This window comes from Nerophis lumbriciformis, linkage group LG27 (genome assembly GCF_033978685.3).
Source record: "Nerophis lumbriciformis linkage group LG27, RoL_Nlum_v2.1, whole genome shotgun sequence".
NCBI classification, from domain to species: Eukaryota; Metazoa; Chordata; class Actinopteri; order Syngnathiformes; family Syngnathidae; genus Nerophis; species Nerophis lumbriciformis.
The window spans coordinates 12,600,001-12,615,000 of NC_084574.2; the positions used below are offsets into that span (position 1 = coordinate 12,600,001).

A 15,000-nucleotide genomic window follows, 5' to 3' on the forward strand; every position below is an offset into this window, starting at 1 on the left:
ACCCTTTGTTGCCTTTGTGTCTCCATTCGTCCCCAATCTCTATTCATCCTTCTTTTTTTTGTCTCCTCCCTTTTCTTACAGTTTGCTGTTTTGTGGTCCACAAGAGGTGCCATGAATTTGTCACATTCTGCTGTCCGGGAGCTGATAAAGGGCCAGACACGGATGTAAGTAATCATTGCTTGATCTACTTTTTAAAGGTCTCACATTATACAATTTTTTCAAAAATTTCAAAGAGGTCCCACATTTGTGTGTTGGACCTGTGTTGTGTTGCTAAAAGTCGACTGCACTCCAAAAAGTCAGTGTTCAAAAACAAGGGGAAAAAAATACAAAAATGAGGGGTATTTTACTTGAACTAAGCAAAATTATCTGCCAATAGAACAAGAAAATTTGGCTTGTCAAGACTTTCCAAAACAAGTAAAATTGGCTAATTCAATGAACCCAAAAATACCTTAAGATAAGTATATTCTCACTTTTCTTGGTAGAAAAAAAAAAGAGACCTTTTTGTTCAATATGTTGAAAAATATTCTTAAATGAAGTAAATGCTAGTGCCATTATCTTAACTTAATAATATGCGCTCGGCATTACATTTCTTGAAACCAGCAAACTTATACTAAAAACGGATTTATTGTTCTTAATGTAAAGGCAAGAAGGCAACCGCTTGTTACTCTCGGGGTCTCCTAGCCGCTCAGGCAAATCATATTGTCTAAAAATGCATTTTTCCATCGATAACATCACATCATCGCGCCAAGTGCGTGCTCTTTCAGTCAAATAGTGCGCATATATACAGCCACATGTTAAATGTTTAAATATTAACTGTCAGTTTACTGTACTGTGCCAACTGTACTACTATATGAGTACGTATTTTCTGTTGTTTCATTGAGAATAAAACAGCAAAGTCCATTTGGCTGTCATCTGTTTTAATTATGAGACACAATTGTGTCAAAGACATGTTTTTTTTTTTTCATGCTTGAAATAAGAAATGATTACTTTAAAAAAGTAGTTTTATACTTGTGAGTGTTGATGACACAGCTTTGCAACAGTTGATATTCTAGTTTCAAGCATGTTTTACTCAATATAGCTCATCAAATCTCAGCAACAAGCTGTAATATCTTACTGAGATCATTTAGGACCAAAACCCTTAAAACAAGTAAAACACTCTAACATAAAATCTGCTTAGTGAGAAGAATTATCTTATCAGACAGAAAATAAGCAAATATCACCTTTATTTGACATATTTAATCTTACTTAGATTTCAGTTTTTGCAGTGTGGAGCCTTTATGCTGGGATTTTTGTAGAAATATTCTGATCAACTATTTTGGCCTTTGATCCTGATCTAACTTTTTGGCCTCAAAATACGATCCGCTTTTGGGTCCCGATCCGATACTCTGACAATAGATTATAGAACTGAAATTATTTCATAATACAGTATTTTCCGGACCATAGGGTGCACCGGATTATAAGGCGCACCACCAATGAACGGTCTATTTTTAATCTTTTTTCATATATTAGGACAGTGTTTTTCAACATTTTTTGAGCCAAAGCACATTTTTTGTGTTGAAAAAATCAGAAATCATAAAAAAACTAAACTCAGTTGACAGTAAAAAGTCGTTGTCGCAATTGTTGGCTATGACTTTAAAGCATAACCAACCATGCATCACTATAGCTCTTGTCTCAAAGTAGGTGTACTGTCACCACCTGTCACATCACACCCTGACTTATTTGGACTTTATTGCTGTTTTCCTGTGTGTAGTGTTTTAGTTCTTGCCTTGCGCTCCTATTTTGGTGGCATTTTCTTTTTTTTTGGTATTTTCCTGTAGCAGTTTCATGTCTTCCTTTGAGCGATATTTCCCGCATCTACTTTGTTTTAGCAATCAAGAATATTTCATTTGATTTTACCCTTCTTTGTGGGGACATGGTTGATTGTCAGGTCATGTTTGGATGTACATTGTGGACGCCGTCTCTTCTCCACAGTAAGTCTTTGCTGTCGTCCAGCATTCTGTTTTTGTTTACTTTGTAGCCAGTTTTAGTTTCGTTCTGCATAGCCTTCCCAAAGCTTCAATGCCTTTTCTTAGGGGCACTCACCTTTTATTTATCGCTCTTGATGAAGTATGCGTTGCATTCTAATGTGTGTGCGTGCAGAAGCCGCACATATCTTGTGACTGGGCCAGCGCTGGCTGGCTGGCTGGCTGGCGTTTGGAAGACTCCCGGGAGGATCGGCGGGCCAGCTTTGGTGTTAATTTGATATCGCCTCAAGGGCCAAGTGAAATTACACGGCGGGCCAAATCTGGCCCTCGGGCCAGAGTTTGACACCCATGACCTACATTGTTTTGGTTTGAGTATTTTTCCTATACAAAATGTATAAAAAAGTGGCCCTCGCATCCTTTAATTTTTCTCTATGTGGCCCTCTCTGGAAAATGTTTGGACACCTCTGGATGACAGATTCTGGTGTGGATGAACTTGACTGGCCTGCACAGAGTCCTGACCTGAACCCGATAGAACACCAGAGACTGAGAGCCAGGCCTTCTCCACCAACATCAGTGTGTGACCTCACCACTGTGCTTTTGGAAGAATGGTGGAAAATTCCTATAAACACACTCCGCGACCTTGTGGACAGCCTTCCCAGAAGAGTTGAAGCTGTAATAGCTGCAAAAGGTGGACCCACATCATATTGAACCCTATGGGTTAGGAATGGGATGGCAGTTCAAGTTCATATGTGAGCCAAGGCAGGTGGCCAAATACTTTTGGCAATATAGTGTATGTGCATCTTGGCTATGCCCTATACGGTAGTTGTTACATGCAGCAGTCTAGTGACCCGCAACAGACGCAGGTGGATAATTCAATTCATTCAATATCAATGTTCCAGTGATGTCCCTTGGTGCCACCATTAGGAAATGGGAATGAAAAATGATGAGTGACTCTCTGTCTCCATCCAGGCTGGGAAGAGTGGATTATTCCCTTCTGATAATAATGCCTCAGAGTGGAAATTACTTAGAAAATCAGGTTGTGATTTCAAAACATGTTGACTCCTGAGCTTGCTCCCGGAACGGTGACGGAGTTCAGGGTTTAACTCTAAATAATAACTCTAATCCAGCAGGCTTCAGGACAAAACGGGAATTGATTGGCAGATTAGGCTGCCATTAGCGGGGACGAGGTGTGGAGACGACATTAGAAGAGAACGGCTGGCTAAAAGCGGCACATCCGCATTGCCGGGTCAAAGGATGACGCGCGATAGCAGCAACTTGCTCGGAATCATTAAAGGGGAACATTATCACAATTTCAGAATGGTTAAAACCATTAAAAATCAGTTCCCAGTGGCTTATTATATTTTTCGAAGTTGTTTTCAAAATTTTACCCATCACGCAATATCCCTAAAAAAAAAAGCTTCAAAGTGCCTGAAATTAACCACCCGTTCATTTTCCTGTGACGTCACATAGTGAAGCCAACACAAACAAACATGGCGGAAAGAACAGCAAGCTATAGCGACATTAGCTCGGATTCAGACTCGGATTTCAGCGGCTTAAGCGATTCAACAGATTACGAATGTATTAAAACGGATGGTTGTAGTGTGGAGGCAGGTAGCGAAAACGAAATTGAAGAAGAAACTGAAGCTATTGAGCCATATCTGTTTGAACCGTATGCAAGCGAAACCGACGAAAACGACACGACAGCCAGCGACACGGGAGAAAGCGAGGACGAATTCGGCGATCGCCTTCTAACCAACGATTGGTATGTGTTTGTTTGGCATTAAAGGAAACTAACAACTATGAACTAGGTTTACAGCATATGAAATACATTTGGCAACAACATGCACTTTGAGAGTGCAGACAGCCCAATTTTCATCAATTAATATATTCTGTAGACATACCCTCATGTCAGCAGGCCAGGGAAGCTAGGGTCGATATTCTTCTCTTGACGGTGTGAGCCAAGACATCCAGGGGGTTTAGCTCGCTCGTCTGCGGGAACAAACTGCCGCCATTGCTTGCCGTGCTACCGAGGTCCTTTGTCCCTGAATTGCTCACACACTCCGGCAGATTCAATGGGGGTCTGGCGGCAGATTTCTTTGACTTTATCGTTGGAAATGCATCTGCTTTGAGTGTCGCAGGATATCCACACATTCTTGCCATCTCTGTCGTAGCATAGCTTTCGTCGGTAAAGTGTGCGGAACAAACGTCCAATTTCTTGCCACTTTCGCATCTTTGGGCCACTGGTGCAACTTGAATCCGTCCCTGTTCGTGTTGTTACACCCTCCGACAACACACCGACGAGGCATGATGTCTCCAAGGTACGGAAAACAGTCGAAAAAACGGAAAATAACAGAGCTGATTTGACTCGGTGTTTGAGAAAATGGCGGATTGCTTCCCGATGCGACGTCACGTTGTGACGTCATCGCTCCGAGAGCGAATATTAGAAAGGCGTTCAATTCGCCAAAATTCACCCATTTAGAGTTCGGAAATCGGTTAAAAAAATATATGGTCTTTTTCTGCAACATCAAGGTATATATTGACGCTTACATAGGTCTGGTGATAATGTTCCCCTTTAAGGCCCCGTCACACACACTAACATGGGTACTTTAAAAATAAAATGTTAATATGCATTTTGTTACTTATTTTCTTACTATGTGGAAAACCCTGACAACAATCTACCATAAGAGGGGACTCAGTGAGAGCAAAAATATTACCATACGTTACCGGCCAATCTGCACTTTTCTCAAAATTGTATGAACCCTTTATTGAAAAGTAAAATACCGTATTTTTCGGACTATAAGGTGCACTTAAAATCATTAAATTTTCTCAAAAATCGACGGTGCGCCTTATAACCCTAATGTACAGAATGCTTCTGGTTGTGCTTACCGACCTTGAAGCAATTTTATTTGGTACATGGTGTTGAGTTGAGTTTGAGTTTATTTCGAACATGCAAGCATACAACATGATACATCACAATCTCCAGTTTCTCTTTTCAACATGTTCGAAAAGGAGTAGGAAGAAGCAGAGCTTATTTAATCCTACCCCTTTTCTTTTACATAACAGTTGCTAAAACTTTTGTTCACTTCCTGTTCTCAATTTATTCACAATATACTCCATAAGTAATCACAATAAACATAAGTAAATAAATAATAATTGGTGAAGTAAGTTACATTTCATATGTTGAGATAAGTAAGATTATTTTGTGAGTGAAAGAATGAAAGAATGGATGAGTTAAATACATTCAGAATGTTTATCATGGTTCTTCTTCTTTATACTTTGTAAACACTTTAAGTTTGAAGAGTTTCTTGAAGTGGATCATATTAGTACATTGTTTGATTGCTTTGCTTAATCCATTCCATAATTTAATTCCACATACTGATATACTGAAGGTCTTAAGTGTTGTACGTGCATACAAATGTTTTAAATTACATTTCTCTCGAAGATTATATTTCTCCTCTTTTTTTGAGATGAATTGTTGTATATTCTTGGGTAGCAGGTTATAGTTTGCTTTGTGTATAATTTTAGCTGTTTGCAAATTCAGTAGTGATAAGTGTGACCAGTAGATGGTAGTCACACATAAGAGATATGTGCAGACTGCAATATGACGCTAGTAAACAACACCTAAAATTTTAAATGTTCCATTGAAAATATAGAACATTACACACGGCGCTCAAAAATATTTCATAATGTTATTGTACGACTTTGAAGCCGCATCGCTTGATGGATTGTCGGCGCATTACGGCTACCGTAGTCAGAAGTGCGAGTATTATTATTATAATGAGCGCAAAATGGCACGTATTAGCGGACACATTGGCGTTTTGTTTTGCAATATAATGCAAAACCAACTTTTCTTACCTTCTGGTACCTGCTGATCTGTTTTTGGGATCTGAATAAGTCCTGAAAATATGCGCCATTGTCGTCCGTGCCGACAACATAGTCGATATGCTTCTTCTTTTTCTCTATGTTCTTCTTTCCTCCGCAGTTGCCATTTCTAATATAAAGTAGTTTAAAGTTCTTACTTATATCTGTCAGTAAACTCACCATGAAAGCACTAAAACATACCGGTGTAGTGAGTTTACATTATTCATCCAAGGAACTTTAGTTATTAGAGAGTTCCGGTCGGACGTTTTTTCATGGGACACAAGGGCGTTGTTGTTGTTTCCGGATGAGGAGATGCTGCTCCGTTATTGATTGAAGTAAAGTCTGAATGTCATTAAAACAGTTAGCTCCATCTTTTGACACTTCTTCCACTCCCGTCCTTGCACGCTACACCGCTACAACAAAGATGATGGGGAGAAGACGCTGCCGAAGGTGAACCACGTAAATAAGACCCGCCCACAAAACGGAGCATCCTGAAGAGACTGTCAGAAAGCGACTTGAAGATGATCTGTAAAACATCTATGCAACATTTTGACCAAAGATTCACCATTACATGTTATGTAGACCACAAGGAAGTGTTATACATTTAAAAAAAAAAAAAATAATATGACTTCTTTACTGCGCCCTATAATCCGGTGCACCTTTTGTATGAAAATATACCTGAATAGACCCCGCTCATCAGCAGTTGCCCTTATAATCCGGTGCGCCCTATGGTCCGGAAAATACGGTATATTTTTCACAATCACCGTATGTTTCGGAGTATAAGTCGCTCCAGAGTATAAGTCGCACCGGCCGAAAATGCATAATAAAGAAGGAAAAAAACATATATAAGTCGCACTGGAGTATAAGTCGCATTTTTTGGGGAAATGTATTTGATAAAAGCCAACACCAAGAATAGACATTTGAAAGGCAATTTAAAATAAATAAAGAATAGTGAACAACAGGCTGAATAAGTGTACGTTATATGAGGCATAAATAACCAACTGAGAACGTGCCTGGTATGTTAACGTAACATATTATGGTAAGAGTCATTCAAATAACTATAACATATAGAACATGCTATACGTTTACCAAACAATCTGTCACTCCTAATCGCTAAATCCCATGAAATCGTATACGTCTAGTCTATATTATTTGATATTTTACGGTAATGTGTTAATAATTTCACACATAAGTCGCTCCTGAGTATAAGTCGCACCCCCGGCCAAACTATGAAAACAACTGCAACTTATAGTCCGAAAAATACGGTAATGCTAGTGCCATTATCTTGACATAATGATATGCGCACGACATTACATTTCTTGAAACCAGCAAACTTATACTAAAAACTAATTTATTGTTCTTAATGGAAAGGCAACAAGGCAACCGCTTGTTACTCTCGGGGTCTCCTTGCCGCTCAGGCAAATCATATTGTCTAAAAATGCATTTTTCCATCGATAACATGACATCATCGCGCCAAGTGCGTGTTCTATCAGTCAATTAGTGCGCGAGGAATATATATATATATATATATATATATATATATATATATATATATACATACATATATATATATATATATATATATATATATGTATGTATGTGTGGGAAAAAAATCACAAGACTACTTCATCTCTACAGGCCTGTTTCATGAGGGGTTCCCTCAATCATCAGGAGATTTATATATATATATATATACATATATACATATATATATATATATATACAGCCCCCCGCGAAAAAAAATTTTAGTTTTAATTTTGAAGAATTCATCTGAATGTGCATGAACTATTTCTGTTCAAAATTGTTTGAACTGTCACGTTTTAAATGTTTAAATATTAACTGTTTAATGTACTGTGCCAACTGTACTACTTTATAAGTACGTTTTTTTCTATTGTTTCATTGAAAATAAAAGAGCAAAGTCCATCCGTTTTAATTCAATCAATCAATCAATCAATGTTTATTTATATAGCCCTAAATCACAAGTGTCTCAAAGGGCTGCACAAGCCACAACGACATCCTCGGTACAGAGCCCACATAAGTTATAAATTATGAGGCAAAATTGTGTCAAAGTCGTGATTTTTTTTTTCATGCTTGAAATAATAAATTATTACTTTAAAAAAGTAATAATGTACAATAACAGTCTAATAACATTATATAATATGAGCAATTATATGATACAATTACATTATATAATATGAGCAATAATAACACTGCAAAAACTGAAATCTAAGTAAGATTAAATATCTCAAATAAGGGTGATATTTGCTTATTTTCTGTCTAATAAGATAATTCTTCTCACTAAGCAGATTTTATATTAGAGTGTTTTACTTGTTTTAAGTGTTTTGGTCCTAAATGATCTCAGTAAGATATTACAGCTTGTTGCTGAGATTTTATGAGCTATATTGAGTAAAACATGCTTGAAACTAGAATATCAACTGTTGCAAAGCTGTGTTATCAACACTCACAATTATAAAACTACTTTTGTTAAAGTAATAATTTCTTATTTCAAGCATGAAAAAAAAAATCATGACTTCGACACAATTGTGTCTCATAATTAAAACAGATGACAGCCAAATGGACTTTGCTGTTTTATTTTCAATGAAATAATAGAACATTCATACTCATATAGTAGTACAGTTGGCACAGTACAGCAAACTGACAGTTAATATTTAAACATTTGACATTTTTAACAATTTTGAACAGAAATAGTTCATGCACATTCCGATAAATTCTTCAAAATTACAATTAAAAAATGTTTGGCTGGGGGCCGGGCTGTATATATGCGCACTAATTGACTGAAAGAGCACGCACTTGGCGCGATGATGTCATGTTATCGATGGAAAAATGCATTTTTAGACAATATGATTTGCCTGAGCGGCTAGGAGACCCCGAGAGTAACAAGCGGTTGCCTTGTTGCCTTTTCATTAAGAACAATAAATTAGTTTTTAGTATAAGTTTGCTGGTTTCAAGAAATGTAATGCCGGGCGCTATTCATTATGTCAAGATAATGGCACTAGCATTTACTTCATTTAAGAATATTTTTCAACATATTGAGCGAAAAAGTCTCCTTTTTTTTTTCTACCAAGAAAACTGCACTTGTTATTAGTGAGAATATACTTCCATCCATCCATTTTCTACCGCTTATTCCCTTTTGGGGTCGCGGGGGGGCGCTGGAGCCTATCTCAGCTACAATCGGGCGGAAGGCGGGGTACACCCTGGACAAGTCGCCACCTCATCGCAGGGCCAACACAGATAGACAGACAACATTCACACTCACATTCACACACTAGGGCCCAATTTTAGTGTTGCCAATCAACCTATCCCCAGGTGCATGTTTTTGGAAGTGGGAGGAAGCCGGAGTACCCGGAGGGAACCCACGCAGTCACGGGGAGAACATGCAAACTCCACACAGAAAGATCCCGAGCCCGGGATTGAACTCACGACTACTCAGGACCTTCGTATTGTGAGGCAGACGCACTAACCCCTCGGCCACGGTGCTGCCCAGAATATACTTATTTTAAGGTATTTTTGGGTTCATTGAAGTTAGCTAATTTTACTCGTTTTGGAAAGTCTTGACAAGCCAAATGTTCTTGTTCTATTGGCAGATAACTTTGCTTAGTTCAAATAAAATACCCCTATTTTTTATTTTTTTTTTCTTGTTTTTGAACACTAACTTTTTGCAGTGTATAAACAGTTTTAGTTACCTGTAAAACTTCCAAACGTTGCTTGGAGTTACAAATGAAGAATCCATTAGAGTAGACCTGCTGTGGACGGCACTCTTATTTCCGGTTGGAAGCACAGCAACTGTATTGAGCAAACTCGTCCAAAGGATGACGCCGTAGCACAAACAATAAAACACCTTCTTAGTGCATTTGCTTGTTTTGTTTTTTTAGACTATTTTTATTGTGGCAGTCAGCGAACAAAAATCCATGAATTACCGGCACCGTCGTTTAAGCCGCAGGGTGCAAAGTGTTGGGGATAAAATAGCGGCTTATAGTCCGGAATTTACGGTAGTTGGGAGTCTGACACCTGTGGTTTGGAGTTTTTAACGCCACCTGATGCTTTGGCTCCTGGTTGAATGGCTTCCTGTAGCAGCCATGCACCATCGAGCACCGCCTGCCAAGTGTGAAACTCCATTTACATGGCTGCTCGGTGGCCGTGGCGTCCACGTCCTCTCGGCGTTACAGGAGCCCAACTTGGCCTCTGTAACCGGAGATAAGGCAGTGTGCCGTTCAAGATCATCGACCAAGACTTAAAATAGAGCCCTACAAAGATGACATCAAACCCCTTTGGCCAAAAATAGTTTGAACTCAGCCAGTTCATGACTCAAAGCAGGTACACGGGTTCAGAGAGGTAGTTGAAATAAAGACACATTTATAAATATACTTTGAGAAACGTCACATGTTGCCTTATTTAACCTTGTTTGGAAAGGAGTAGGAAGAAGCAGAACATATTAAATCCTACCCCTTCTCTATATATCCAAAATGACTGATTTGTTTACATCTTGTGCTTACCATTTTCTACAAACCCCAAAGCAGTGAAGTTGTCACGTTGTATAAATAGTAAATAAAAACAAAAACACAATGATTTGCAAATCCTTTTCAACCTATATTCAAATGAATAGACTGCAAATACAAGATACTTAACCTTCGAAATGGAAAACGTTGTTGTTTTTTTGTGCAAATATTAGCTCATTTGGAATTTGATGCCTGCAACATGTTTCAAAAAAGCAAGACTGATAAAGTTGAGCAATGCTCACCAAACACTTATTTGGAACATCCCACAGGTGAACAGGCTAATTGGGAACAGGTGGGTGCCATGTTTGGGTATAAAAGCAGCTTCCATGAAATGCTCAGTCATTCACAAACAAGGACGGGGCGAGGGTCACCACTTTGTGAACAAATGTGTGAGCAAATTGTCGAACAGTTAAGAACAACATTTGTCAACCAGCTATTGCAAGGAATTTAGGGATTTCACCGTCTACGGTCCGTAATATCATCAAAAGGTTCAGAGATTCTGGAGAAATCACTGCACGTAAGCGATGATGTTACGGACCTTCGACCCCTCAGGCGGTACTGCATCAAAAAGCGACATCAGTGTGTAAAGGATATCACCACATGGGCTCAGGAACACTTCAGAAAACCACTGTCAGCAACTACAGTTGGTCGCTACATCTGTAAGTGCAAGTTAAAATTCGACTATGCAAAGCGAAAGTTATCAACAACACCCAGAAACACTTACAGCTTCACTGGGCCTGAGCTCATCTAAGATGGACTGATGCAAAGTGGAAAAAGTAAGTTTTTCAGTTCGAACATTAAATATCTTGTCTTTGCAGTCTATTCAATTGAATATAAGTTGAAAAGGATTTGCAAATCATTGTATTCTGTTTTTATTTACACAACGTGCCAACTTCAATGGTTTTGGGTTTTGTAATAGGGGGAGAAAATAATGAATACAAATATTTATTAACGATACAGAGTACCTCCAGCTCCTGTTTGCTTCCTCTATGCTGAAAATTGACTAGCATGAATTCAGGCTTTTTTTTTTTAAATTAGCTGTATGATGAGCAAAATGTGTGTGAACAAATGTGTAATGACAAAGAAATCAGGATCTGAGCAACTCTATTGGTTTACATTATTGAGTCTATTACAAATGATGAAGTTTTATATTCTATAACAAATGGTTGTCTTTGCAGTTTTTAATGTTGCAGAATTACAAAACCCATAATCAGTGAAGTTGGCAGGTTGTGTAAATGGTAAATAAAAAGAGAATACAATGATTTGCAAATCCTTTTCAACTTATATTCAATTGAATAGACTGCAAAGACAAGATACTTAATGTTTGAACTGAGAAATTTAATTTTTTTTGCAAATAATCATTAACTTAGAATTTAAAGGCAGCAACACATTGCAAAAAAGTTGGCACAAGGGCATTTTTACCACTGTGTTACATGGCCCTTCCTTTTAACAACACTCAGTAAACATTTGGGAACTGAAGAGACCAATTTTTGAAGCTGCTCAGGTGGAATTCTTTCCCATTCTTGCTTGATGTACAGCTTAAGTTGTTCAACAGTCCGGGGGTCTCCGTTGTGGTATTTTAGGCTTCATAATGTGCCACACATTTTCAATGGGAGACAGGTCTGGACTACAGGCAGGCCAGTCTAGTACCCGCACTCTTTTACTACAAAGCCACGCTGTTGTAACACGTTGCTTGGGATTGTCTTGCTGAAATAAGCAGGGGCGTTCATGATAATACTGCTTGGATGGCAACATATGTTGCTCCAAAACCTGTATGTACCTTTCAGCCTTAATGGTGCCTTCACAGATGTGTAAGTTACCCATGTCTTGGGCACTAATACACCCCCATACCATCACAGATGATGGCTTTTCAACTTTGCGCCTATAACAATCCGGATAGTTCTTTTCCTCCTTATTACGGAGAACACGACGTCCACAGTTTCCAAAAACTATTTGAAATGTGGACTCGTCAGACCACAGAACACTTTTCCACTTTGCATCAGTCCCTCTTAGATGAGCTCGGGCCCAGCGAAGTCGGCGGCGTTTCAGGGTGTTGTTGATAAATGGCTTTCGCTTTGCATAGTAGAGTTTTAACTTGCACTTACAGATGTAGCGACAAACTGTAGTTACTGACAGTGGTTATCTGAAGTGTTCCTGAGCCCATGTGGTGATATCCTTTACACACTGATGTCGCTTTTTGATGCATTACTGCCTGAGGGATCGAAGGTCCGTAATATCACTTACGTGTAGTGATTTCTCCAGATTCTCTGAACCTTTTGATGATATTACGGACCGTAGATGGTGAAATCCCTAAATTCCTTGCCATAGCTCGTTGACAAATGTTGTTCTTAAACTGTTGGAAAATTAGCTCACGCATTTGTTCACAAAGTGGTGACCCTCACCCCATCCTTGTTTGTGAACGACTGAGAATTTCATGGAAGCTGCTTTTATACCCAATCATGGCACCCACCTGTTCCCAATTAGCCTGTTCACTTGTGGGATGTTCCAAATAAGTGTTTGACAAGCATTCCTCAACTTTCTCAGTCTTTTTTGCCACTTGTGCCAGCTTTTTCGATACATGCTGCAGGCATCAAATTCCAAACGAGCGAATATTTGCAAAAAATTACGAGGTTTTCCAGTTCGAACGTTAAGTATCTTGTCTTTGCAGTCTATTCAATTGAATATAAGTTGAAAAAGATTTGCAAATCATTGTGTTCTGTTTTTATTTACCATTTACACAACGTGACAACTTGACTGGTTTTGGGGTTTGTAGAAACAAAAATAGACAGTATGGTATTTTGTCTGGCATTAGGTTTATTTACCGTAAGTGGTTAGAACCGCCATGTAAAAACATACGTTTTTTTAAATTAAATTCTATTAACATTCTGGTGAGGGAATTGAACCTGTGGACCTCTGTTCACATTAGTATTACTTCATGAATAGAGTATAATGTATAGCTTAATTTTCCCCATAGCTCTTTTGCTTTTTTCAATATTTGATAAAGAGGCACCGTGCGTACTAGAGATGCGCGGTTTGCGGACACAACCGCGGAGTCCGCGGATTATCCGCGGGTCGGGCGGTTGAAATAAAAAAAAATTAGATTTTATCCACGGGTCGGGTCGGGCGGTTGAAATAAAAAAAAATTAGATTTTAAATAGATTCAGGCGGGTGGCAGTTAAACCAATTCGGAAATATATATACAGGTAAAAGCCAGTAAATTAGAATATTTTGAAAAACTTGATTTATTTCAGTAATTGCATTCAAAAGGTGTAACTTGTACATTATATTTATTCATTGCACACAGACTGATGCATTCAAATGTTTATTTCATTTAATTTTGATGATTTGAAGTGGCAACAAATGAAAATCCAAAATTCCGTGTGTCACAAAATTAGAATATTACTTAAGGCTAATACAAAAAAGGGATTTTTAGAAATGTTGGCCAACTGAAAAGTATGAAAATGAAAAATATGAGCATGTACAATACTCAATACTTGGTTGGAGCTCCTTTTGCCTCAATTACTGCGTTAATGCGGCGTGGCATGGAGTCGATGAGTTTCTGGCACTGCTCAGGTGTTATGAGAGCCCAGGTTGCTCTGATAGTGGCCTTCAACTCTTCTGCGTTTTTGGGTCTGGCATTCTGCATCTTCCTTTTCACAATACCCCACAGATTTTCTATGGGGCTAAGGTCAGGGGAGTTGGCGGGGCAATTTAGAACAGAAATACCATGGTCCGTAAACCAGGCACGGGTAGATTTTGCGCTGTGTGCAGGCGCCAAGTCCTGTTGGAACTTGAAATCTCCATCTCCATAGAGCAGGTCAGCAGCAGGAAGCATGAAGTGCTCTAAAACTTGCTGGTAGACGGCTGCGTTGACCCTGGATCTCAGGAAACAGAGTGGACCAACACCAGCAGATGACATGGCACCCCAAACCATCACTGATGGTGGAAACTTTACACTAGACTTCAGGCAACGTGGATCCTGTGCCTCTCCTGTCTTCCTCCAGACTCTGGGACCTCGATTTCCAAAGGAAATGCAAAATTTGCATGGTTGAGTGATGGTTTGGGGTGCCATGTCATCTGCTGGTGTCAGTCCACTCTGTTTCCTGAGATCCAGGGTCAACGCAGCCGTCTACCAGCAAGTTTTAGAGCACTTCATGCTTCCTGCTGCTGACCTGCTCTATGGAGATGGAGATTTCAAGTTCCAACAGGACTTGGCGCCTGCACACAGCGCAAAATCTACCCGTGCCTGGTTTACGGACCATGGTATTTCTGTTCTAAATTGGCCCGCCAACTCCCCTGACCTTAGCCCCATAGAAAATCTGTGGGGTATTGTGAAAAGGAAGATGCAGAATGCCAGACCCAAAAACGCAGAAGAGTTGAAGGCCACTATCAGAGCAACCTGGGCTCTCATAACACCTGAGCAGTGCCAGAAACTCATCGACTCCATGCCACGCCGCATTAACGCAGTAATTGAGGCAAAAGGAGCTCCAACCAAGTATTGAGTATTGTACATGCTCATATTTTTCATTTTCATACTTTTCAGTTGGCCAACATTTCTAAAAATCCCTTTTTTGTATTAGCCTTAAGTAATATTCTAATTTTGTGTCACACAGAATTTTGGATTTTCATTTGTTGCCACTTCAAATCATCAAAATTAA

The 15,000-nt window shown here is 39.1% G+C and overlaps 1 protein-coding gene across 1 annotated transcript in view; it reads left to right on the forward strand.

Moving 5' to 3' along the window:
- Positions 1-15,000, forward strand: part of prkcaa (protein kinase C, alpha, a) — a 407,487-nt gene that overhangs the window by 172,432 nt on the left and 220,055 nt on the right. Inside the window, exon 3 of the mRNA XM_061922863.2 lies at positions 82-164. Within this exon, the coding sequence (XP_061778847.1) occupies positions 82-164 (83 nt within the window). The remainder of the gene's footprint in view (positions 1-81; positions 165-15,000) is intronic.